Source organism: Staurois parvus, unplaced genomic scaffold, assembly GCF_062004578.1.
Source record: "Staurois parvus isolate SC_StPar_1 unplaced genomic scaffold, SC_StPar_1.0 ptg000735l, whole genome shotgun sequence".
In the NCBI taxonomy this organism is placed as follows: Eukaryota; Metazoa; Chordata; class Amphibia; order Anura; family Ranidae; genus Staurois; species Staurois parvus.
The window spans coordinates 1,240,221-1,266,273 of NW_028318531.1; the positions used below are offsets into that span (position 1 = coordinate 1,240,221).

The following is a 26,053-nucleotide window of genomic DNA, read 5'->3' on the forward strand; positions in this document are numbered from 1 at the left end:
CACAAAACTGTTTCAGTGTAGCAATGTTCTTGGGATGTCTGGTGTGAATCGCTCTCTTAAGGTCATGCCACAGCATTTGAATTGGGTTGAGGTCAGGACTCTGACTGGGCCACTCCAGAAGGCGTATTCTGAGCTGTTGCAGCCATTGTTTTGTTGAATTACTTGTATGCTTTGGGTCATTGTCCTGTTGCATCACCCATCCTCTGCGGAGCTTCAGTTGGCGGACAGATGGTCGTACGTTTTTCTGCAAAATGTCTTGATAAACTCTGGAATTCATTTTCCCATCAATGACAACAATCCGTCCAGGCCCTGAGGCAGCAAAGCAGCCCCAAACCATGATGCTCCCTCCGCCATGTTTCACAGTGGGGATGAGGTTTTGATGTTGGTGTGCTGGGCCTTTTTTTCTCCACACATAGTGTTGTGTGTTCTTCCCAAACAACTCAATCTTGGTTTCATCTGTCCACAGTATATTTTGCCAGTAGTGCTGTGGAACATCCAGGTGCTCTTTTGCAAACTTCAAACGTGCTGCAATATTCTTTTTGGACAGCAATGGCTTTCTCCGTGGTGTCCTCCCATCTACTCCATTCTTGTTTAATGTTTTCCTTATTGTAGATATGTCAACAAAAATGTTAGCATGTGCCAGAGATTTCTGTAGGTCTTTAGCTGACACTCTGGGATTCTTCTTTACCTCATGCAGCATTCTGCGCTGTGCTCTTGCAGTCATTTTTACAGGATGACTCCACCTAGGGAGAGTAGCAACAGTGCTAAACTTTCTCCATTTGTAGACAGTCTGTCTTACCGTGGACACATGAACATCAAGGCTTTTGGAGATACTTTTGTAACTCTTTCCAGCTTCATGCAAATCAACAATTCTTGATCGTAGGTCTTCTGAGAGCTCTTTTTGAGGCATGGTTCACATCAGACAGTTCTTCTTGAAAACAGTAAACCCAAAACAGGTGTGTGTTTTTTAAGGGCAGGACAGCTGTCAGCAACACATCCAATATCATCACACTGATTGGAGTCAAGGTTGGCTCACTCCTGGCTCCAATTAGCTCTGGGAGAAGTCATTAAGCTAGGGCCTCACATACTTTTTCCTCCCTGCACTGTGAATGTTTACATGTTATGTGCAATTAAACCATGGCAACATCTAATGTTTGTGTAGTATTATGTTCAGCAGACTGTGTTCTTCTATTGTTGTGACTTAGATGACGTTCAGAGCACATTTTATGCCCAATTCATGCAAAACTCCATGTAATCCCAAGGGGTTCACATACTTTTTCTTGCAACTGTACATTTGAAGGCTAGGTAGAGAAAATAATGAGAACACAAATAAGTATATATTGTAATACGGGGAGCCCAGGATCACCAACCAGCCATTTGTAAAAGAAAACTGTCTTTTTTGTTCCTTCAAAATCAGGAAAATAAAAGTTTTCCTCAACAAAACAAATACAAACAGTCCATAGTACTGGTATATTGATAACAATATTTATGACTCACCACCAGTATATCAGTCCCACGCCTGGGATAAGGTTCTCATTAGCTTCGGGGTACAAGAAAAGCAGAAGGAGCCTAGAACAGTGTTTCTCAACCTTTCTTCAGTCAAGGCACCCTTTAAAATTCTGCGCAATCTCAAGGCACCCCAATCTAAAATGTAAAACACTATTTTACACACATCCAGTACACCCAACGTTAGAGGTGATTTATTCTTCCAAAGCAAATACACCTTTGTATGGTACTGACTAGTATTCCAGTGCGTCTCTCATTTGTCTCCCTCACTCTGCTAATGTGACCCCGGTGCTGATGGAGAGGGGAAGACAAGGGTGATGTGCATGCACCCAACGTCCTCCTTATCAACTGATGATGTCATTTGTTGTTAGGTTAGGATGTTGATCCACCTGCTGGGCTTATATACAATTTTTGGGCATTTTGCCAAGGCACCCCTTTAAAAGCCTTTGAGGCACCTCAGGGTGCTTTGGCACCCTGGTTGAGAAAGGCTGGCCTAGAAAACAAAGTCTCAGTCACCAGGCAGACCACACTTTTTCACAGCTGTGGTCCTCCATTACACCTCACAGACAGGTGCTGGCTCCTGCCTGCTACTTTTCAGACCTCCCCTGCAGGCAGATTAACCATTTCAGGACCAGAGTCCCTGTAATCAGTGTTGGAGGATCATTCACACTCAAAGTCTCTCAGAGACTCAAAATTCCAGGTCCCGAATAAGGACTTACCAATCCTGAGAGAACTGTAAATCATTCCTCTCTTCTCCAACTGGACTACCCTGGAACCCCCCACCCTGCAGGGGTACTCAAAAATTCTCTTATCATCCCCCATAAAGTGACCACAACCTGATTAATGGGAAAACATACCTGCCCTCCAGGACCCATCCCTGGTGTCCTGTACAAGGCACAGAGCTCTTTACTGACTCTGTACAAGTGTGGAAAAATGCATGTTGCTTGGCCGTGCAGATCATAGGGGGACCCAAACAAATCCAGCGGCCCTCAAGAGGGTAGTGCTATACCTGCAAACCTTCTATGTGTATGCTCAACAGCTTCCACACTGCCCTATAGCAGAAATACTGCTACAGGGTGGCACATGTGCTCAAAATGACGTATATATACATGATTTTGCAGTTCCGGGTAGGGGGGCGTGTGCACACGCCCTACCCGCGCCGCCATTCGCGGCTTTGGCTGTCATTCACCGGGTCCCGGTCCTGGTGATTGCCGAGTATCTCCAACGGGGGAGAGACCTGTGGATAAACAACACAGATCTCAACCCCGTTAGCTCCAGCATACTGCTTTGTATGGCCCTGCATAGCAGAGCCATACAAAGTAGTGTGCTTACAGTGAAACACAGCACATAGCCTTATAGTAAAGCAGCACATAGCACACAGTTAACCCTTTGATCGCCCCACATGTTAACCCCTTCCTGCCCAGTGCCATTCGTACAGTGCCTGTGCTTTTTATTAGCACTGATCACTGTATTGGTGTGACTGGGGATGTCAGTGACACCAAGTCAGTTCCCCCCCAGTGTCAGAATGCCCACTGCAGTCCCACTATAAGTCGCTGATCGCCACCATTACTAGTGAAAAAATAAATTCCAGTATATACAGTATACCGCCATTTTTAAACATTAGAACTTTCACATAAAGCAATTAATTTACATGTATTGGGATTTTTTTTTAGCAAAGACATGGAGCAGAATACATTTCAACCTAAAATTATGACGAAATTTGATTCTTACATCTTTTTTACTGGACATGTTTAATAACAAAAAGTCAAAAATATTGTTTTTTTTCTCAAACTTGTCGGTCTTTGTTTGTTTATAACGCAAAAAATAAAAACTGCATAGGTGATCAAATACCACCAAAAGAAATCTCTATTTGTGGAAAAAAAGAGGATGTAAATTTCATTTGGGTGCAGAGTTGCATGACTGCACAATTGTCAGTTAAAGTAGCGCAGCGCCGTATCGCAAAAAATGGCCTGGTCAGGAAGGGGGGTAAATCCTCTGGAGGGCAAGTGGTTAATAATTGTCCCTCCCATTGTGCACTGTTCTGGTTGGCTATAAACTGATTGAACACTTACCATTGTGCCTTTTGTCTGATAGGTGAACCCGGCTCTTCACAGTGATGCACAAAGTGTTCGGAAGACGTTCAGCTGCATTATACTTCGATCACCCTTGTGATGAACCCAACAGAGGGAAATTTAACAAGTTATAGCAAACACCCAATCACACAGTGCTATTCCAGCATATAGGACCAATCCAAGCGATGCTTCTGTGAGATCAATATTGGGTAAGTTGGCATATTCTATTTGGCAGACGTAGGTCAGGGCAGCTTGAAGCTGTAGGGTCAATAAAAGGAAACTATCAGCATTGCAAAACAAAATTTAATGTATAATTAGGCCAATTTTTTTTAGTTTTGGATAGAGTGGAGAATGATTCGAATCCCTGACAGGTTTTTTATTTGCTCTCTGTGTCCTTGTTAGGGAAATTAAACCTCTCTATTTGTCCTGGCGGCCAAAGCCAGCCATAGATGGATTGAAATTTGGCCGGTTCAACAGGAATCGGATAAATTTCAATCCATCTATGGACACTGTCTGTATCCAGGGCCAATCAATTGCAGGTAATAATGGCAGGTAAGGATGGCAAAAAATGCGTGAATGCAATCTTCCAAATGACTGAGTTCAGGTGTTTCTGATAAAGGGCACCATTTTGGACAATTGTGCACGTCCAGCCTTGTGGTAACAGTTATTGCAACAAAATACAAAGACATTTTTAGACAATTGTAATCATTGTAGTTACAGTTTGGTTCAGGCTTTTTTTGTTCCAGCATGACTGTGCCCTTGTGTAAAAGTCAGGTCTGTAAACACATAGACGAATTATAAATGTAGCATTCCTAATATCCCCAAACACCCATGTGAGTTATTCTCAAATAATACATCAAATGTGATACAACATATAATAAAGAGTGAAGGGATGGACGCTGCCCAACCGACCCCAGGAGTCCAATGTTAACCCCTGTGCACCGACGCCTCCCGGCCCTTTAAGAGTTTCAGAAAACAGGAGGCGGGGTTTTAGGGTCATGTGACCGCCATGATTCACTGTCACGGCGGTCACATGATCAGAAAAGGTCCCGATCGCAAGGGAAGATTGGGACCTTTCCGTGAGTCACGGACATGTGCTGGGAGCGCGTAGGGCGCACATCGAGAGGCCGCATATTTTTGTGCGCTCGGCATCTAGGGGTTAAGGAATGGCCTCAGCCACCATTCTGGCCATGCCCTCTGATGCGTTTTGCCCCACCCACTGGGGCTTGGTCACTCGGTGTATTGGCTGACACTGGAATCTCTCGGACTCATGCTCCCCTCTTCTCACTTGCTGGAGGGGAGATCTTTTTCCATCCACAGCTTGAAGCAGCTTCATAAGGTATACTTTTCACTATATAATCAAGAGTACCTTCAAATTCTTCTCCAAATCACCTAATAAAGTCTATGTAAAACACGAAAGCGATTTAAAGGGTAACTCCACTCTCGTAGGGAAAAAAATGAGCAAATAGAAAAAAAAATTATTTAACGTATACAATTGAGACTCAAATCATATTATAATTGAATGTTATTAAAATTACTTTTCCTTTTCGATCTGCAGTGCTATAATTTTCTGTAAAATGCAGTACAATATGGCAACCTGGATGTATTCTGTACACAGATGGTGTACAGAACACCCCCTGAAAATATTATTTCCTGCTTGTGTGATTGGCTTACTGATTTTCCCCAAAGTCTTAACTAAGTCAGATTTTTTACATCCCCTGCAACAAAAATGTAATTTTTGGTGAAATACTCCAAAAGGGAAATGACATCTGTAAGGCTGCAGACCCTGCCACTTTTCTCATTAGAGTCCTTCAGGTGCAGCAGCTGATTGATAAATATCAAATCAGTCCCCGAAACACATCAGCCTCCTGACTGCACTGACAGTTGGAACATCTTGCCCGCTGTTGCGGCCATCTCCATTATGCAAAAGCTTTTTATACATGCTTTGTCTGTAAGTACTGTATGTTTTTGTCTTTTATATCTTTGAATAAATCTTGGATAATGCCCTAGATGTGTGCGCCACCTGTCTGTTCTTTTTCTAGTACTTGATTCTCCCATCTGAGGAGGGCTGCACCCTTGAAGCATTATCTTTAGGCCACCTCTGTCCTGGTCCCCTTGGTTTCCCTTTGGCACAGGGGCGGACTGACCATTTGGAAACTCAGGCACTGCCCGAGGGCCCGGGGTCAGTAGGGGGCCCCATGAGATGCCCTGGTACCTTTTTCATAGGCTTTTTTGAGTTTGGGCATGGACACAGGGGCCCCATGATCCCCTATTGCCCAGGGGCCCCATGAGTTGTCAGTCCGCCCCTGCTTTGGCAATTCATTTCCTGGAGCGCTGGAGAGTACACACGATATCCAGTCTGGGTGTTTTTTTCATAGACTTTAATACGTGATTTGATGATAAATTTCAAGAATCTGTTTATTATACTTTGTATCACATTTGATTTATTATTTATGTTTAAGTTTATAATACAAGTAGTTAGGGATATGGTGATCACTACATTGTTTAAAATGTATCTATGGTATTTTACTTGAGTTTCATATACAGTGGATATAAAACGTCTACACACCCGTTAAAATGTCAGGTTTCTGTGATGTAAAAAAGTGAGACAAAGATAAATCATTTCAGAACTTTTTCCAACTTTACTGTGACCTATAAACTGTACACCTCAGTTTAAGAGCAAACTGAAATCTTTAAGGTGGAGGGAAGTAAAAATAAAAAACTAAAATAATATGGTTGCATAAGTGTGCACACCCTTAAACTAATACTTTGTTGAAGCACTTTTTGATGTGATTCCAGCACACAGTCTTTATGGGTATGAGTCTATCAGCATGGCACATCCTGACTTGGCAATATTTGCCCACTCTTCTTTGCAGAAACACTCCAAATCTGTCAGATTGCAAGGACATCTCCTGTGCACAGCCCTCTTCAGATCACCCCACAGATTTTCGATCGGATTCAGGTCTGGGCTCTGGCTGGGCCATTCCAAAACTTTCCTCTTCTTCTGGTGAAGCCATTCCTTTGTTGATTTGGATGTATGCTTTGGGTCATTGTCATGCTGAAAGATGAAGTTCCTCTTCATGTTCAGCTTTCTAGCAGAAGCCTGAAGGGTTTGTGCCAATATTGACTGGTATTTGGAACTGTTCATAATTCCCTCTACCTTGACTAAGGCCCCAGTTCCAGCTGAAGAAAAACAGCCCCAAAGCATGATGCTGCCACCACCATGCTTCACTATGGGTATGGTGCTCCTTTGGTGATGTGTGGTGTTGTCTTTACGCCAAACATATCTTTTGGAATTATGGCCAAAAAGATCAATTTTGGTTTCATCAGACCATAACACATTTTCCCACATGCTTTTGAGAGACTTCAGATGTGTTTTTGCTAAATTTATCTGGTTTTGGATGCTTTTTTTCGTAAGAAAAGGTTTCTGTCTTGCCACTCTACCCCATAGCCCAGACATATGAAGAATACGGGAGATTGTTGTCACATGTACCACACAGTCAGTACTTGCCAGATATTCTTGCAGCTCCTTTAATGTTGCTGCGGGCCTCTTGGCCGCCTCCCAGACCAGTTTTCTTCTTGTATTTTCATCAATTTTGGAGGGACGTCCAGTTCTTGGTAATGTCACTGTTGCACCATATTTTCTCCACTTGATGATGACTGTCTTCACTGTGTTGCATGGTATATCTAATGCCTTGGAAATTCTTTTGTACCCTTCTCCTGACCGATACCTTTTAACAATGAGATCACACTGCTGCTTTGGAAGCTCTCTGCGGACCATGGCTTTTGCTGTAGGATGCGACTAAGAAAATGTCAGGAAAGACTTACTAGAACAGCTGAACTTTATTTGGGGTTAATCAGAGGCACTTTAAATGATGGGAGGTGTGTACTGACTCCTATTTAACATGATTGTGAATGTGATTGCTTAATTCTGAGCACAGCTATATTCCCAGTTATAAGAGGATGTGCACACTTATGCAACCACATTATTTTAGTTTTTTATGTTTACTCCCCCCCCCCCAAAGCTTTCAGTTTGTTTTTCAATTGAGGTGTACAGTTTGTAGGTCACATTAACCTCCTTAGCGGTTTTCCCGAGTGTAGCTCAGGGAAAAATTTCCATACCAAGAGCGGTAACCCCGAGCTACACTCGGGCTTACCATGCGGCGTTGCTCAGGGGGTCCCTGCAGCACTTACCTTGTCCTTCGCTAACGCGATGTGTCCCCTGCAGCGTCCCCGGCCATCTCCTCCGGCTGATGCCAGCATCCGGCTTCTGTGTTCCGGTCCCTGTGACGTCGGGATGTACGGGCGCCGGAACCGGCGGGAAATTTGAAATTTTCAAAAAATGTCATTTTTGCTGTCATTGCTGTTTCAATGCATTTCACATATATTTTGTCCCTAAAAGCGGTTTTAGACCGGCTAGAGAACAGCGATAGTAAATCAGAACCACTTGCAGAATTGAGTGATAATGATTCGTGGGGGAAATTCGTCATCAGACACTGAAAACAATTTTGCGACTTTGCTCAGCGATGTGCGAATTTGCCTCTGTATTTCAAATTTCAGTGTTTTTGGTTTGATTATATTATTGAATTAAATGTATTATTATTATATTATTATTTTTTATGATTATTTATTAAATTATAATTTATGATTTCGTGTTTCATTTTTTATCATATCCGGGATGTATATTAGACTCTTGTTCGTACAGATTTCAGTGAATTATTTCTAAAAATTACAGCCTACAATAAAAAACTACATATTTGCATGAAAAAAAATGGTACCGCTTTCAGCACAACAAATCGGAAAGAATCATACCGCCGAGGAGGTTAAAGGTAGAAAAAGTTCTGAAATGATTTATCTTTGTCTCATTTTTTTACATCACAGAAACCTGACATTTTAACACTGGTGTGTACACTTTTTATATCTACTGTATGTAGCAGCTGAGGTTGATGGATTATTTTGGTTCTCTTGTTCAGAGCTTTTGCAGTTTACATGAGTATCAATAAAGATATGGTTTCTTGTTCATACATTTTTATTAACAAGAGAGAAAACTTTAACAACACAAACAAGGAGACTTTGTTGATATACATTGGACAATGAAGAGGCAGTAGGACAATGAAGAAAAATGAATGAGGATCACATTACAGATGTCTATACAATTCTAGCAAAAGCAGGAACATAAGAGTCGGCAATAAATAAAATTATCGTCCCAGCCAATCAAAATAACGTCTCCTAAGTGCATTTAAGAAGTAGGGGGAAGTTTGAAGGGGGATCAGACGGGGGAGGAAGGGAGGGTATGGGAAGAGGAACAATAACAATGACTCCATGAACAATCGACTAATTTACAGCAGACTCTACGTGTTGCCCACGAAGGACTATTGACAGTATCCTAGGCGCACAGTATAGAAATCAAGGGAGAAGGAGTGATTCATCAAAGTTAGGCAGGAGGAAGCGCTCTACCCAAGGGTTCCATATGTGCAAAAATTTAGGGATCGTGTCTAGAATAGTGGCTTCCACCTTTGCATGTATCATGGCTTGTGTTACTCTGGTTTTGACAGCAGCAACACTAAGGGTGGGGGATTTCCAGGATTAAAGATATGGTTTCATGAGTCTGGTGTGGAGAACCTCAAGTGGCCTGCCCAGAGACCTAATCCTACTGAAAACCTTTGGGATGAACTGAAATGCTCATCGAAAGCCAGGTCTTCTCATGTTGATTGGTAAATTCTCTTTTAGCTGAACAGGCAAAAATCTCCACAGCCATACTCCTAAACCTTATAGAATGCCTTCCAAGGAGAGTGGAGAACATTATAGCCATAAGAAGGGGGCTAAATATTTGTCTCGACCCAAGGTTTTGGAATGGGGTTTCCAACAAGCTCATATTGGTGTGATAATCACATTCCTCAAACATTTTACATACAGTGTATTACTTTCTATACCATTCAGCATAATGGAACGTTTTATGCTCTCTTCAAACCACTAGCTTTAGGCATTTTGCATGATTGTAATTAGCAAAATGTTGAGCAATGCAATAACTGAAATCATCAAAATTCCACTGCCATATTGCCAGTGGATCAGATGATAGTGCTATAATACTCAGCATTCACACCATCCGTTTGCTTTAATGATGAGGGTGTTGTTAGCTCCACTAAACCAAATTAAATATACAGTATATTTTTATAATGTAGCAGAGACATCAAATTAAAACCCAAATAAGAGAGCTAATAAAGATTACAGGCAGATGAATCAGAAACAAATTACATTAGATTGGATTTTATTAAGGGGAGTGCAGATGGAACACACCGAATGATTAAATACATAATTTATTTAGTGCGTAGGGTAATTAAATTGCTGTTTTTGTTTACGGTAAGCTTAGCCGCATTAGCTGCTCTGACGCAGATTCTCATGCTATTGTCAGATAAGATTTGTCCCATCTCTATGCATTGTCCGTCCTTGTCCTTTTTGCAACTTTTACAGGTTTAGGTCTTTGCTTACCTTGTTGGCAGTTTAAATGGCAGCAGATGTCTTTTAGATTGCAGTCAACAATATGATTCGTTAACACATAAGAGTAAGGCCTCGTTCACACTTTTGGACTGTTTTTCCAACTCTTGCCAAATTATTATTATTATACAGTATTTATAAAGCGCCGATAGTTCGCTCAGCGCTGTACATTACACTGACAGAACATGTGACAGAACAATACCAATACAATGCAAAACAAGAGGGGATCGAGGGCCCTGCTCTTTCGAGCTTACAATCTAGGAATATAGACAATGTCAACATAAAAAGTTTAAAGTATTATAGTGGGAACACTCTCCTATACAAAGGGAGGTTAGGTGAACACTTTTCTTTCAATTAGATGACTTACTCCCTGGCTTCTTACCTGGCAAGAATCTTACTGACAGATCCATGACTGACCTTCAGCTGCCGAGAGATGTCACATTGACGCACGCCTTGATGCGCCAAGCCCACCATGCGCTGCCTCACCACTTCTGGGAGGGGATGCCCATGCACAAATGCTCCTCCTAGTTGATTTAGGCCACCATGACCTGGATGAAGAAATGCCCCTATAGCATTTGACAAGCGCTGTTCCGGCGTTTGCGGAGCGTTTTTAACGCTCTGCAAACGCTCCACAAACACTGCATGCGCGGTTTAGCGACGGTTGCTAATCGTTTGCCAAGCGTTATATAATGAAGTTTGAATGGTGTTACCGCTCCGCAAACGCCTCACAAACGCCGGCTGGGAGTTTGCGGAGCAGCACCATAGACTTGAATTGGAGGCTTCAACTCCTCCTGACTCGACCAAAGGTGTCCGTTTTGCCGCGACGCAACGCGATGCTAACGCTCCCGTTTGAACAGCACTGTGTGCTGCAATGTGCAGAATTTTCCCAGGCGCTTGGGAAATGGTAAAAACACTTCCCAAATGCCTGTCTGCCACTTGCTAACAAGGCTAGTGTGAACGTAGCCTAAAGGTTTATGCAAATCCAACATATATTTTTCAGCATTATTTCTCGCTGATTAAATGTTTCTTGCCCAAATATACAGTACTGTGCATACGTTTTAGGCAGGTGTGAAGAAATTCTCTAAAGTAAGAACGCTTTCAAAAATATGTATTTTAATAGTTTTTTTTATCAATTTAAAAAATTCAAAACAGAAGAAAATCTAAATCAAATCAATATTTGGTGTTACCAGCTTTTGGCTTCAAATCAGCATCAATTCTTCTAGGTACACCTGCACGCAGTTTTTGAAGGAACTCAACAGGTAGGTTGTTTCAAACATCTTGGAGAACTAACACAGATCTTTTGTGGATGTAGGCTGCCTCAAATCCTTCTGTAATCCCAGACAGCCTCAATGATGTCGAGATCTAGAGGAATTGATGCTGTTTTGAAGGCAAAGGGCATTCACACCAAGTATTGATTTGATTTGGATTTCACTTCTGTTCATTTTGTTTCCATTCTGTTAATTGATAAAAAGTAAACTATGAACACTTCTATTTCTGAAATAATTCTTCATTTACAACACTTTTTTACATCTGCCTAAAACTTTTGTACAGTACTATAGTTTTTACCAAATGTATTACACTGAGCCCATCTGAGTCCTACAAGGAATCTGTGTACATGCGGGTTTACTACACATCTGTGCACGCACAGCTTTACCTGTACACGGGGACCCCATGCATGTACATAAGATGGCTGTTTTGCAAGTTCCAAAACTTCTACATGAGTAGGAAATCTCCTGTACATGCGCAGAAGTACTGAACGGCCAGGACCTGAAAGATGGACAGAGCCCTTTGGCACATCTGTGTATGTGCCATAGTAATAAAAGTGGCGGCGGCGGGGGGGTGGTGGAGCAAAATGAAAGTGGACTGAAGTTCCTCTTTAAGACAGTGTTGTGTTGTCAGCAAGTGCTGTTACTGGCAGAATCTCCAGGCAAGAATTTTTGCAACAAACTAAAAAAAACTAATAATACATAAATAATTGCGAGCGCACTATAAGCTGCTACACACTAAGGTAACCAATAAAACCTCAAACAGACAAAATGTGATAAAGTGCAGCGCTAAAAATAAGTACATAGAGGATCACTGTGTTAAAAACAGTATAATAAATAGTTTATAAAGTGACTGGTATCATTATTATATTATTATTATTATTATACAGTATTTATAAAGCGCCAATAGTTCGCTCAGCGCTGTACATTACAGATCATAAACGGGAATCCTGTGATCATCTAGAACTTGGTGCTTGTGCAGTCAAAAATGAGAAGAATGCGCACTCACCAGAGCACATAATAAATGCGCATTTGTGTGTAAATATCCTGATGTCATCGAAGGTCATCCAGGTCTGGACAGGAATGAAGTGAAACCCCTCACTGTATAAGCCTAGGTCCTGAAACATCTGGTGTGTAATGGAAGGATACCAGAAGTCCCTTTATGGGATGGATAGGTCCAGGGGCGGACTGACCATTCAAGAACTCGGGCACTGTCCGAGGGCACGGGGTCAGTAGGGGGCCCCATGAAATGCCCCTGGTACCTTTTTATAGGCTTTTTTTGAGTTTGGGCAAGGACTTAGGGGCCCCATGATCCCCTATTGCCCGGGGGCCCCATGAGTTGTCAGTCCTCCCCTGGATAGGTCAGCTCACCAGTTGTATGGGGCTCCCTCTCTGGGTCCTGGGAATCTGTAACGTAATCCTCCCCAGGGGAGTTTAAAGCAGAGAGAACTCCATAGTGTAGTATGATTATTTTATTTGGTGAAAAAAACATCCAGAGAATGACAGGTATCCAGGTGCAAAAGTAAGCATCTGAGTAACATGGACTAACCGTCCTGGCATAAACTAAAAAAAACTGTTTGCTTAAGAAAATGATATAAAATGAAAGATGATGCCAACTATGATGAAAAATACGGTTTACGTTCATCTTATTAACAAACAATGTCTTGCATGTTCAAAGCATTGCATTCAAAGCATTTGTGAGTGTAAAAATAAAATCCTGCTAAATCGATACCTTTGTTGGAAAGATTGCAGGTTTTAATTTTATTTTCCATTATCTTTCATTAAAAGAAGAAAACATAAAAGCACCAGTTTTACAATATACAAGGATGTTTTTCAGTCATATACTAGTGAGTTATCTATCAAAGTCTGCATTTATTTAAAATTAGGAGGATTTATATAGAAAATATTTTAGAGAAAATGTTTAAATAAATGTTAGTTCTAAAAAAGAAAATTAAATAAATAAAAGTTAGACATCTAAAAGTGCATTCTTTATCCATTTTTGGTGCATGTAATAAAAAATGCATGCAGAGTACTTATTAAAACAATCTATCAGACAAAAGCCTTGTATGTCCTGAAAGATAACAGAATGAAAATCATTTTGGTGTGTCAAGCTTTCGGAGGGTTATTGTTAAAGCAGAGCTTTAGGAAATTAGCAGTTCTGAAAAAGTAAATTCCAGACTTGTCAAAATACACAGCAGCTGCAGAATTTTTTTCGCAATTATTTTTTATCATGCAAAACCAATCCACAAGTTCCAGCCAAGTGACTGTGCTTAGCTATGTCTATTAAGGTCCTCTTCAGAAAAGTGTAATGGGAGAATGACAGTGGGAACAATTCAAAAAGCGTATCTTACGAGTATGTGGTAAAATACCGCACAGCTTTTTTCCAAAGGTTTGTGGACATTCACTAACAAATGCTACTAAAATAATTCATGAGTTATTTTACGAAGTCATGCGGTATTTTAGTAGTGAAAACATGCGGTAATGTAACGAGTCATCAGCTATCAGCGGGTTACCAACTGACAGCAGAATGTAAAAAAAAAGAATTGCTAGCAATTAAAAATTAAAAAACAAAATGGTTTGGGGTCCTCCCCCAATCCATACTAGGTCCTTCGGTTCTGGTATGAATTTTGGGGGGACGCCAAAAAACAAAAATGGCATGCCCCCCCCAAAAGAAAATCCGTACCAGACCGTTATGCAGCACGGCAGGTCAGGAACCATACCAGGCCACATGCCCCCAACATGAGGGGGTGCTTTGGGGCAGGGGGGCCTCCTCCCCACATTTCTGGCCGGTATTTGTGGGGGTCTGCCTAGGCATGGAAAACAGGAAGTAACTGAAGAAATGTAAAAAAAAAGTTCAAAACAACTAAATATCACATACTTTCGTATCCCTTTAGTAATGCAGGCAGCATAAAGATTAAGAAAATTCAGTGTTGTTTGGGAGAATGAAGATCCACTTTAACATCTGCATATACGTCCATTTTAAAGGGGTTTTATGCTTAGCGACTTGTTTTTTTTTCTCTGAGCCTTATAGTTTGTGCAAAGCGACCCTTGAGAACAAATTAATTGATACAGTAAACTGCACAAACAAGTTAACTGATATTTATCAATGTTAGCAAATCAAAAATGTAAATCAAAAGTTGAAATTCCCTGGAAGTGTGACAAACCAGACCCCAGCTTTACCAACAGTTGGGTCTGCACAAAGAAAGCCTGATTTGACAAAGCTCAATCATTGGGATTAGTTATTGGGAAGTATTCTTGAATGTGATAAGCACTCTGACAATGTATTATTCTTCTAGGTGAACAGAGAAGAATTCCAGCGGCAGGATGTATCCCAGTCATGACCAGGCTCCAGGCCTCTGCCCCTGGCCAAATGTGAAAAAATTCTTGCTGTTTGTGGCTCTGCTAATGCCTCCTGTAAGAGCTGACTTGGGGGAAAAAGAAAGCAAACAGTTCTTCTGGAAGTCAGGTAAATGTTCCCATGCCTTCTTGATAAAATGTTAGTGGACTATGTGATTTCAGTCTTGGAAATTGAGGCTGTAAGTCTATTTCTGTAGATAGTAGTGCATTTTTTGCTATAGAAACCTATTTAGATATCAGTCTACTGCAGAGGCGGACTGACAACTCATGGGGCCCCCGGGCAATAGGGGATCATGGGGCCCCTGTGTCTTTGCTCAAGCTCAAAAAAGCCTATGAAATAGGTACCAGGGGCATCTCATGGGGCCCCCTACTGACCCCGGGCCCTCGGGCAGTGCCCAAGTTTCCAAATGGTCAGTCCGCCCCTGGTCTACTGTAATTAGAGAAGGTGAGATGGTTGTTGAATTAACCTGTTTATTTTAAAAGAAACAATAGGTTTTGTAACATTTTATTCTACATTTTCAGAATATGGCTTTATGGTCGGCTTAGGGGATACCTGTCATGGTTTATAAAGTTAATAGTTCCTCTTTAATAATCAGATCCATGTCCATGTGACCTCACCCCAAGCCCCCCGAGTGCATGATATAACTGTGGCATTGACTTTCATTCTACTCTGCTATGCCCTGCCCTCCACCATCCTGTTAACAAGTAAGGGCTCATGAAAACAGGGCATTTGGAAAACTCTTCTGAACGATGGACTGACTGCTGGAAAACATAGGTTAAAAAACATCTGTTTAGCCGCGTTTGCATTCCGCGTTTATGTGCATTTGCATTCAGAAGCGTTTTTAAAAATAACCTCAGGAGACCTTCCCAAATGCTCAGAATGCACTGAAAAACAGTAGAAAAGTAACTATTTCAGACATTTTGAGAGAAATAGAGAGAGCAGAAGCAGAGAGAGCAGTATGTGTTTGGATGACCTGTCTTTTCTGGTTGTATTCACTATGGATCCCATCATGGGCATAATGCGGCACGTTCTACCATTTTTTCCTTCCTTTTTTCCTTCCAAAACTTGGAACTGACTGTGTTGGTGTATTGGGTCCATTTGAATACATGGAAAACACTTTGCATGCATTTCTGATGAGGAAAAAAGGCTCTGGACAGCATCTGGATATGGAACAGTTAAAAAACGCTTCTAAACGTGGTTAACCGCATTTACATGCGTTTACAAGCGTTTGGCATTTGAAACGCCGGTAAAATGTACTCTTGAACGCAAGTTTGGTGCATTCAAAAAAACAACTGTAAACTCAGCTGCCTGTAAATGACTGTAAATGAAGATGTGTACATGGACTCATAGGAAAACATTAGGGAGAGTTCAGGGGCTGCTGAAAAAAATGCTGAACAGCTCCTGAACGTCAGTTTAGCAGCTGCAGTGTACATGAGCCCTAAGAGCAATGCTATCAGTAGCCCAATACACACTTTCTACCCATTGGCTGCTGAGGTTTCAAGTATCCGTGTGTGAGATGCCAGTCAGAGCAAAATCAAGAATTCATTGAAGTGTAAGTCTGATATTGGGGGCACAATGGGCAGATTGAGGACTGCCTGTCTGACAGGTAGCTTCTTGCTTTGAGTAGTAGTTGATGGCACTGGCCTTTGAGGGGTATCTGGGTGAAATGCAGGCAGCTTCCGGGCACCAAGGAACTATCGCAATACTCTCAGGATGTAAAGACAATGTTTGGATCAAAATCAAAGTGCCACACTGAAATATGAGTCCAAAGTAAGGTTCTATTCTGAATATTAATTGGGTACAAGATCCAAAGTGTTTCGGGGTCCACACATGGTCCCCGTCATCAAGGCTTGTGGAAATAAGAGGTCTGTTTGTGCTTCGGTTTATGCTCTGAATATGGTAAGTTATTAAAAAGAACTCAGTAACATCCAACAGCTTGTTTGGGTGACAGCCCAGACTCCAATATTTCAGTGTGGCGCTTCAATTTTGATTCAAAGGTTATTGCTTGCTAAAGATTCACATTACGTAAATATCCTGCAAAGGCAAGTAGGCCATCTTTCAATAGAATTTTGTTATGGTCACTTACATCATTCATTCATTCGTCAATGGGGAGCCTTAGTATGTCACTCACCCAGAGACTGAACGTGAACTCCTGACTTGCCACCACACCACCTCTCCAAAAGAGGACCTTTGTCATTCTCCGTGATTCCAGAGGCTAAACTCCTTTTCTCTCTCTCTTCCACCACTCACTGGTGTCCATAACATATTTGGTTTTCCTCCTCTGATATTCCCTGCTAATCCAGCTGTTAGGCTTATGTTTTTATATGGTGCAGTAGATGGAAAGATGCACACTCAATGCTCAACTACTGACCTTTATTTGTTAGAGAAAAAGACAAATCTCTTGCACATATGTAAATCCTGGCACATAACAACCAGTTATGCTTTGTAAGTGTAGCCCAACATAAGTCACTAGGACAATGTACTTCTCCCTAAGTATTCTCCAGTCAGATGTATCTCAGAAGGTCCTGAGGAACACAGTAATTGTTACCATGATTCTCCAAGATGAAACACCAACTCATCTACAAGGTGGGCCAAACCTGATTACTGCACCATACATGAGACCATCTTACTTCAGCAACTTCTTCTCTTGACATGCACCCTTTCTGCTGATTAGAGGATTATTCAACCAGTCAGTGAGAAGACTAAAAAGATATTCCATATATTCACTCCACCCATCATTTAACATGGCTTGCAGACAGGGACGGACTAACAACTCATGGGGCCCCCGGGCAATAGGGGATCATGGGGCCCCTGTGTCCGTGCCCAAACTCAAAAAAGCCTATGAGAAAAGTACCAGGGGCATCTCATGGGGCTCCCTACTGACCCCGGGCCCTCGGGCAGTGCCCAAGTTTCCAAATGGTCAGTCCGCCCCTGCTTGCAGAGCAGGTGAGTCTGTAGGGAACACCGCCAAACGAAAGGTAAGTATTGCAGCTGGAGCTGAATTTTTTATTTTTACAATTAGTGGAATATTTATTTGTGCTCTAAAGGCACCTTTTAAGCATGCATACCATACTTTTCATTGATAAAAACATACCTATCAGGAAGGTTGCTATTATTGACCTCCTTCTGAAAATTGTAGATTCCTTGCTACCTATGTATTAGTACTTCAGGATTCTGCAACAGGCATGCAGCAAATAAAAATTGAAGAAAAGTCAGAATTTATTATATTTTCTCCATATCACTGTCTCAGAGTGTATGGAAGCCATGGGACCATTTTTTGAAGAAGAGGTCAGCAATGGCAGCTTACAGATATCTTCGAGGAAATGTTTCCTGGAACCTTTCAGACTTGTGAGCTATCCCCCTGCGCTCCGCATATCATTAGCTTCGTATCGCTCTACAAACCAACTGCCAACGCTAAATTTTTCAGCTCTGTAAACTGTTTTCTTTACAAAGTTCTTCTGAGTTGAACTTTTCAGAGGAGACATTGTTGTTGTTCTATGAAATCTCAAAAGACTAGATTTATTGCGGCATCAGACTGTACTGTTACCTATTGCCAGAGGCTATTTGTTTAGCATTTATCTGTGCAGAGAAGGCTCTGTGCATATAGTAGCTGCTCTATGCAAATTATTTTTCATCAGTATAGTGAACTGGCAAAGACTGTATATCATTTAATGTGATTTTCCATCTCCTCACCACCCCCCCATCCCAAGCTGGCCGAAGTTTCCATTGTCTGCAATGAAATGATACTGTAAGCGATCTCATATCTCCTTTGCTGACTCGTCTGGGGCTGCAGTAGGGCAGTTTGTACATCTGTCATAATCATATTGATGAATGGCAAAGAGTCATGGAATATTAAATAAGCTGGTTTTATATTCATCTCTTCTCTTTCCCTCCTGTACAGAGTTTTGTGTAACACAAGCCTGGCAGATTTACTAATAAAATGCCAAAACTATTTCATATTTTACTGGGCTTATCTCCAATATGACTGTCTATTGCCTGCGTCTAAAATTGCTAAACAATTTAAAGGAATTCTCCATCTTCAGATGGTCTAAACTGATTGTCCCAAACAAGCTGTTTTCCTGCTTTCTTTGTCCTTGTTTGTTTGTTTGTTTGTTAGTAGGATGTTTAAAGGGACTTTAAACATGTTAATGCATTTCAACCCTGATGGGCCCACCAAGGCTGAAAAGTGTCAATATTAGTGCATTGTTCCCCTTACCTGGATGGATTTGAAATAAAGAAGATTTTATGCCTATGACATGCTATGTTTCCAACATTTTCCTGGAAGTTTTTTTGAGAGTGTATGCGGCTGTGTTCTGCGCACAGATATTGTCAATCTCACAAGATTGCAAGGATTGTAGCTCCACACTCTTACTTTACAAACTTAGTCTCTGTGTTGACCCACGTTAATCTGTTGGTGTAGCTGCTTGCCAGCATTTTCTTTTTGGACCGCACTTCTAAAAACAGCCCATAGCAGCAGTTCCTGTCCCTAATTTCACCAGGCACTGATTGCCTAGGTACTTATAGCTTTCTTGGCCACAGGTTGTGGTTTTGTTTGCCACTGAGAGCTTAGTTGTTCTCCAATTGTTCTCTCCATTCTAAAATATGTCCTTTTGGGCCCTCTATGGCAGCCTTTCACAACCTTTTTAGCATGGAGGAACTCTTGAAGGTCTCAAGGAACCCCTGCCATAAATTGTTATATCAGTAGAAGGAGTGCCTCCCTTACGTATAGCTAAAAAGATCCTTGGTCTCAGTAAATACATATCTGAGGCATAAATTACTCACTGCTCAAGGAATCCCTAGCAGGCTCTGGAAGAACCAGGGATGCACCTACAGGGGTTGCAAGGGTTGCAGTTGCTCCAGGGAGCCCATACAGCTCCCTTTTACATCTGAATAGAAGGGGCAGTGGGGCAGCATATAGAGAAACCAATGCCCTCCAATTACCTCCTGCAGCCGCTAAATCCCTGCTTCTCCCCCTCTTCCTTCTGCAGAGATTCAGCGGCTGCAGGAGTAAAATGGAGGGAATTAGTTCCTCTATATTACTATCCAGGTCCTGCTGTCCCAGGCCCCTTTATAATCTCCTGGTCCCTCCTTATCCCCCCACAGCTCCTCTTGCTTTCCTCCTCCCCTCTTCCGCCAGCTTGATTTCAGGATGGAGAACGGGAAAGGGATCTGTAAATATGTCATTTACCAACCCCTTCCTTTTCTGAATGGACATAGTTTGTGATCAGCACCAATTACTTACTCTGTTCATTCATAACTGAAACATAGTAAACTATGTTTATTATGCTTCAGTTTCTGAATGAACGGGAAGCTCTGTGCAGAGCTATTCCTATCCATTCATTCTGCGCTTCTGAGGTTGGAGAGAAGGCGATTGAGGGCTGTGTCCTTAATCTCTTTTCTCTATCTCAAATGTGGAACATCAGAGGTCTGGTTAGACTCTTGCTATCTCACCTATGTCCCCCATCAGGACTCCAAAAAAATTGTAAAAATAATAAGAACTAAAATTTAAAAAAAATAAATACAATAAAATAAAATAAATACAAAAAAAAATAACAAAAATAAAAACTACTGACATCAGTGACTTGTAAAGGTCGCACTTGCGACCGGGCCCTGGTGTTCCACCACCGTGGGGGGCCCCAAGGTGACAGAAAGGGACCTGCTGCAGAAGATGTGAAAAGTTTCCACAAAGGGAGTATAAGGCCCAAGAATCAGTGGAAAGGGCCCCAGACGAGGGTCCGGCAGGCCCTTCATGGTTTCTGGCACCAGGGCCCTGAAGCTTCTAGTTATGCCTCTGGGGGGAACCCTAGGGTTCTGCAAACTCCTGCTTGAGAATGGCTGCTCCAAACTGTCTGCACATCCCTGGATTTGGATGGTGGTTGGATGTGCTGGCAAAGACAGAATCCAATGTAACCAATCACCTATCTGTACAAATGAAACAGGATAAAGTGTTCCTCATAAAGAGAGACAGGAAAAGGGAAGGTGAGCGAGGGGGAAGAAATGACGGTATGAGTGAGGGAACAAAGGAAGGAAAGAAGGCCGGTAGGCATTAGGAAACTAAGGAAGGAATAAAGGAAAGGAGTATTAAATAATCGTAGTCATTGGAGAATTATGGAAGGAGTGAAGAAAAGAAGGATGGAAGAAAGGAACTAACTAAAAAAGAAATATCTTGAATTTTGTATAGAAAATATGCCTTTTACTTTTCTTGTGGTGTTCCGGTCTGTTGACTATTGTTTAGCTCTATACAGGAAATGAATAGATGGTTTCACCTGACTAGGATTTTCTCCAGCAATTTCAATAAATTCACACTGTAATGGCGGGAGAGCAGATCCTCATGGACTGAGAGGAGATGATGATTACAGTGGCAATCCCCTATTGGTCCATTTATCTGTGGATCCTGATTAACTGTAGAATGAAATGGCTTCATTAATGCCAACTAGAACTAAGCAAACAGATTTACAATAAAAAATGAGTCAGCGTGAATCACGCCAACCTTCCCAGTGCAGATACCTGAGAAAAGAAAGAGTTTGTAAAATAATTATTTCCTAGGGGACCTCTGCCATTTGGCATTACATGCTTTTCAGTTCTTTTTCTGTGCCTGCTTACTTTTTTACACAAGGCGATATGATAAGACAATGGGTTGGGTTTACTAAAGGCAAATAGTCTGTGCAATTTGCAAGTGCAGTTGCATTCATTCTTCCCAGAGATCACTGAATGTGGTAAAACTCCGTCATCCAATCATGTGCAAGCAAAAAAGTTTTTTTTTCCTTGCACCTGATTGGCTATTCTTTACAAAGTGATGCTTCACCCAGTGGCGTCCCTAGGGGGGTGCGGGCCACACCTGGTGACACCATCACAGGGGGTGCAGGAGCAGGATGCCAGCAGAGCTTCTGGGCTCTGTGAAGGTCCTGGCCAGTTATTGGGGTGATCCCGGATTCCCGGCACAGTGACAGCTGCCCCCTGGGGTAGCGGTAAAATGAGTATCCCGGACCCGTGAAGATATGTATCCCCTGAAGCAACTGTGCATGCGCCGGTTTCAGGCCGAAAAAGCCGATCGCCAATCTCAGACTTTAGCACAGAGCTGCCACAATTAACCCCTTACAGGCTGCAAACCGCTGAAGCTGATCCCACCGATCACTATGGGTTGCAAGATCAGTTAACCCCAAATAGGTTCAACCTATACGCCTGAAACCAGCACATGCACAGTTGCTTCAGGGGATACATATCTTCATGAGATACTCATTTTACCGTTACACCGGCACCGCTCCTTCCTCTCTGGAGGGGTGACACCACGTGTTACCGCACCGGGTGACACCAACCCTAGGGATGCCTCTGGCTTCACCACATTACATTTACTAAGGAATTGAGTGCAACTGCACTTACAAAGTCCACAATCTATTTGCCTTTAGTAAATCCACCCCACTGAGTCAATGTTAGCAGAAGAGCAGTGAGTGCATTAGTGCTAGACACCTACTCACAATGCTGCTCAGTGCTATCATCAGTCCCAGTGCATTGATGGGTGCTCTGTTCTTACTCTGTACCCCAATATCGGCCTTATCATTCATCACAGGTACAGACATGTATTTGGTATCTGACAGTTTTCACTACTACATGTCACTAAGTCTCCTTTGTTACTCCATAATTACTTACATGGGCAAACATTCTTTCTGCAAAAGCATGGATTTACTAAAGGCAAATAGACTGTGCACTTTGCAAGTGCAGTTGCACTCATTTCCCCCCAGAGTTTAGTTTATGTGATGAAGCTTCACTTTGTAAAGATCATCCAGTCAGGTGCAAGAAAAAAAAAATATATTTTTGCTTGCACATGATTGGATAATGTAAATCAGCAGAGCTTTACCGCATTTACTAGGCTCTGGGAAAATTAGAAGCAACTGAACTTGAGTCTGTTTGCCATTGGTAAATCCACCCCAATGTGTCAGGCCTTCCAACATGACCCAACATCATCCATATGGCACAGTCCACTCTTGGGCTTCGCTTCAGTTTTCTGTTTCAAAGCACCTGACAGTTAAAGTGTTACTAAACCCAGGACCCTGCATTCTCTATATCTGGTCTACCCGGACCCTGCATTCACTATATCTGGTTTCCCCGGACCCTGTATTCACTATATCTGGTCTCCCCGGACCCCGCATTCACTATATCTGGTCTCCCCGGACCCCGCATTCACTATATCTGGTCTCCGAGGACCCTGCATTCACTATATCCGGTGTCCCAGGACCCTGCATTCACTATACCTGGTCTCCCAGGACCCTGCATTCACTATATCTGGTTTCCCCGGACCCTGTATTCACTATATCTGGTCTCCCCGGACCCCGCATTCACTATATCTGGTTTCCCCGGACCCTGTATTCACTATATCTGGTTTCCCCGGACCCTGTATTCACTATATCTGGTCTCCCCGGACCCCGCATTCACTATATCTGGTCTCCCCGGACCCCGCATTCACTATATCTGGTCTCCCCGGACCCTGCATTCACTATATCTGGTCTCCGAGGACCCTACATTCACTATATCCGGTGTCCCAGGACCCTGCATTCACTATACCTGGTCTCCCAGGACCCTGCATTCACTATATCTGGTCTCCCCGGACCCTGCATTCACTATATCTGGTCTCCCCGGACCCTGCATTCACTATATCTGGTCTCCCCGGACCCTGCATTCACTATATCCGGTCTCCCCGGACCCTGCATTCACTATATCTGGTCTCCCCGGGCCCTGCATTCACTATATCTGGTCTCCCCGGACCCTGCATTCACTATATCTGGTCTCCCCGGACCCCGCATTTACTATATCTGGTCTCCCCGGACCCTGCATTCACTATATCCGGTCTCCCCGGACCCTGCATTCACTATATCTGGTCTCCCCGGACCCTGTAATTCACTATATCTGGTCTCCCCGGACCCTGCATTCACTATATCCGGTCTCCCCGGACCCTGCATTCACTATATCTGGTCTCCCCGGGCCCTGCATTCACTATATCTGGTCTCCCCGGACCCTGCATTCACTATATCCGGTCTCCCCGGACCCTGCATTCACTATATCTGGTCTCCCCGGGCCCTGCATTCACTATATCTGGTCTCCCCGGACCCTGCATTCACTATATCTGGTCTCCCCGGACCCCGCATTTACTATATCTGGTCTCCCCAGACCCTGCATTCACTATATCTGGTTTCCCACAGTACACAGAACATGGAAATGCAATTATTTTAGTAAATATAAACGGTTAAATACCCTTTCTCATCAGCAGTTAGAGCAGTCTTGTGACTTCAGCAGAGCACTGGTTAAAGCTTGCAGGAGGAGTTTTCTTTCGGCTCTAGGAGGATGTGAAGCCCCTGACCCTCTGTCCGGACAGTGCTTTGGCCCTGTGCTGATCACATGCATCCTCCCAGGAAAAAAGAAAAACCTCTCTAGCAATACACACCAAATTGAGCGTGTGCATGTGATCATGGGTTCAGTCTGTATCAGGTGGTCATCTCAATAAGAGGAGGGGCAGAGAAGACAGGATCAAACAGCCTTTTTACACAATGCAGAGGATTAACCCCTTAGGTTCCACAGTGAGTATAACAAGCATGCTTTACTGCATATACAGACTGATTGTACTGTTGTGGGTTTAGTAAACCTTTACGTTCTTCACAAGAGCTCATTGTGGGAAGTTAGAGAGCTGAGTATGTTGTGCCTTTTGGAGTATTTCTTGTCAAAGAGTCTGCAGTGAAAGGATTATAGAGATCGAGGGTCAGAGTTAGGGAGAAAGGTTAGAGATTACAGGGACAAAGTTAGGATAGTCAGGGCTAGTTTGCGGTTTGTCTAGTGTGTACTGCAGCAATTCTGTGAAGTATCTAAAAAGCCTGAAATCCTTCGCTGGTGCAACCCTTTGTGGTGCTGCAATCCATTGCTGATTAAATGGTTGGCTGGTGTCCTAACGTTCATCCAATGTGTAGTGTACCCTAGTTTTATGTGTATATGCTGTACTCTATACTGTATATGAAGTGGTATAAAAAGGTTTCAAGACTAGTTTTGTACCACACCAACAGATGGCAGCACAAGGCTGCACACACAGTCTCAGGGAGCACCAACCTCCATAAGTCAGTGTGCCAAATGGCATTGTTGCTTGTACATCGGGAGCTGTGCAAATGGTGCTATTTTGACCACATGTGTTACCCTTCTGCTATTTCATCCTGTGCAGCAAATTAGAACAAAGAGCAAATGTGGAATTCTGCATGAAACTCGTACACCTAAGTTTTGTCATCGTAATGATCCTTGACATGAAGGACGGTTCATCCACAGCACGCTGACGGAATTCTTGGCAGACTTGGGTGCAGTGTTCCTTCTGCTCCTGGGTCAGCAGCCTGGGGATGAATTTGACAGCAACACGGTGCATTTTCAAATCAGGATTGCCTGGACTATTCCGCATGACACACCGAAAGTGGCAGCAATTATGTGGATTGTTCTCCAACAATCATCCTGCACAAGTTGTCGAATGGTTTCAACATTTTCAGGGGTTGAGCTTGAGCTGATCTCTCGTCTTCCAGTGATGTTCTACTGCTACTCAAAACACCTCAAACGACTCTTTGCAACATCACTGCAAACTTGCCGAATCATGTCAGACGTCTCTTGTGCAGATTTGCCCAGTTTCATGCAGGATTTCATGTTTGCTCTTTGTTCTAACTTGCTGTCCATGATGAAATAGCAGACGTGGTAATGCACGTGGTCAAAATAGCACCAATTGCACAACTCCCGATGTACAGTACACAGGCCGATGTCTTTTGGCACACTGACGTATGAAGGTTGGTGCTCCCTGTGACTGTGCATGCAGCCTTATGCTGCCATCTGTTGATGTGTTACAAAACTAGTCTATAAACATTTTGATACCGCCTCATACACCAGTTCGCGGCCGCGACTGTCAATCACCAGGTCCCAGCTGGTGATTACTCGCCGCTGCCCTGTGATTGCCAAGGATCTCCGACGGGAAGGAGAATTGTATGTAAACAATATAGTTCTCCTCCCTGTCAGCTCGTACACACTGCTTTGGATGGCTCTGCACAGCACAGCTATGCAATGCAGTGTGATTACAGTCAAGCACCAACACAGAGCTTACTGTGAAACAGCACACAGTTAACCCTTTGATCACCCCAGATTTTAACCCCATCCTGCCCAGTGCCATTAGTATAGTGTCAGTGCTTTTGTTTAGCACTGATCACTGTATTGGTGTCACTGGGGATGTCAATGACACCAGTTCCCCCCTAGTGTCAGAATGCCCACTGCAGTCCCACAGTCCCGCCATAAATCGCTGATCACCGCCATTACTAGTAAGAATTTTTTTAAAAATTCCAGTATCTATACCG

The 26,053-nt window shown here is 42.8% G+C and overlaps 1 protein-coding gene across 4 annotated transcripts in view; it reads left to right on the plus strand.

Annotated features, from left to right (window-relative positions):
• Positions 1-26,053, plus strand: part of THSD7B (thrombospondin type 1 domain containing 7B) — an 805,377-nt gene that overhangs the window by 142,204 nt on the left and 637,120 nt on the right. For 3 of the 4 annotated variants that reach the window (XM_089654059.1, XM_089654060.1, XM_089654057.1), the window contains exons 2-3: positions 3,601-3,787; positions 14,635-14,804. In XM_089654059.1, coding sequence (XP_089510185.1) covers positions 14,663-14,804 — 142 coding nt within the window. In that variant the 5' untranslated portion in view covers positions 3,601-3,787; positions 14,635-14,662. The remainder of the gene's footprint in view (positions 1-3,600; positions 3,788-14,634; positions 14,805-26,053) is intronic. The other variant, XM_089654058.1, reaches the window with a different exon arrangement.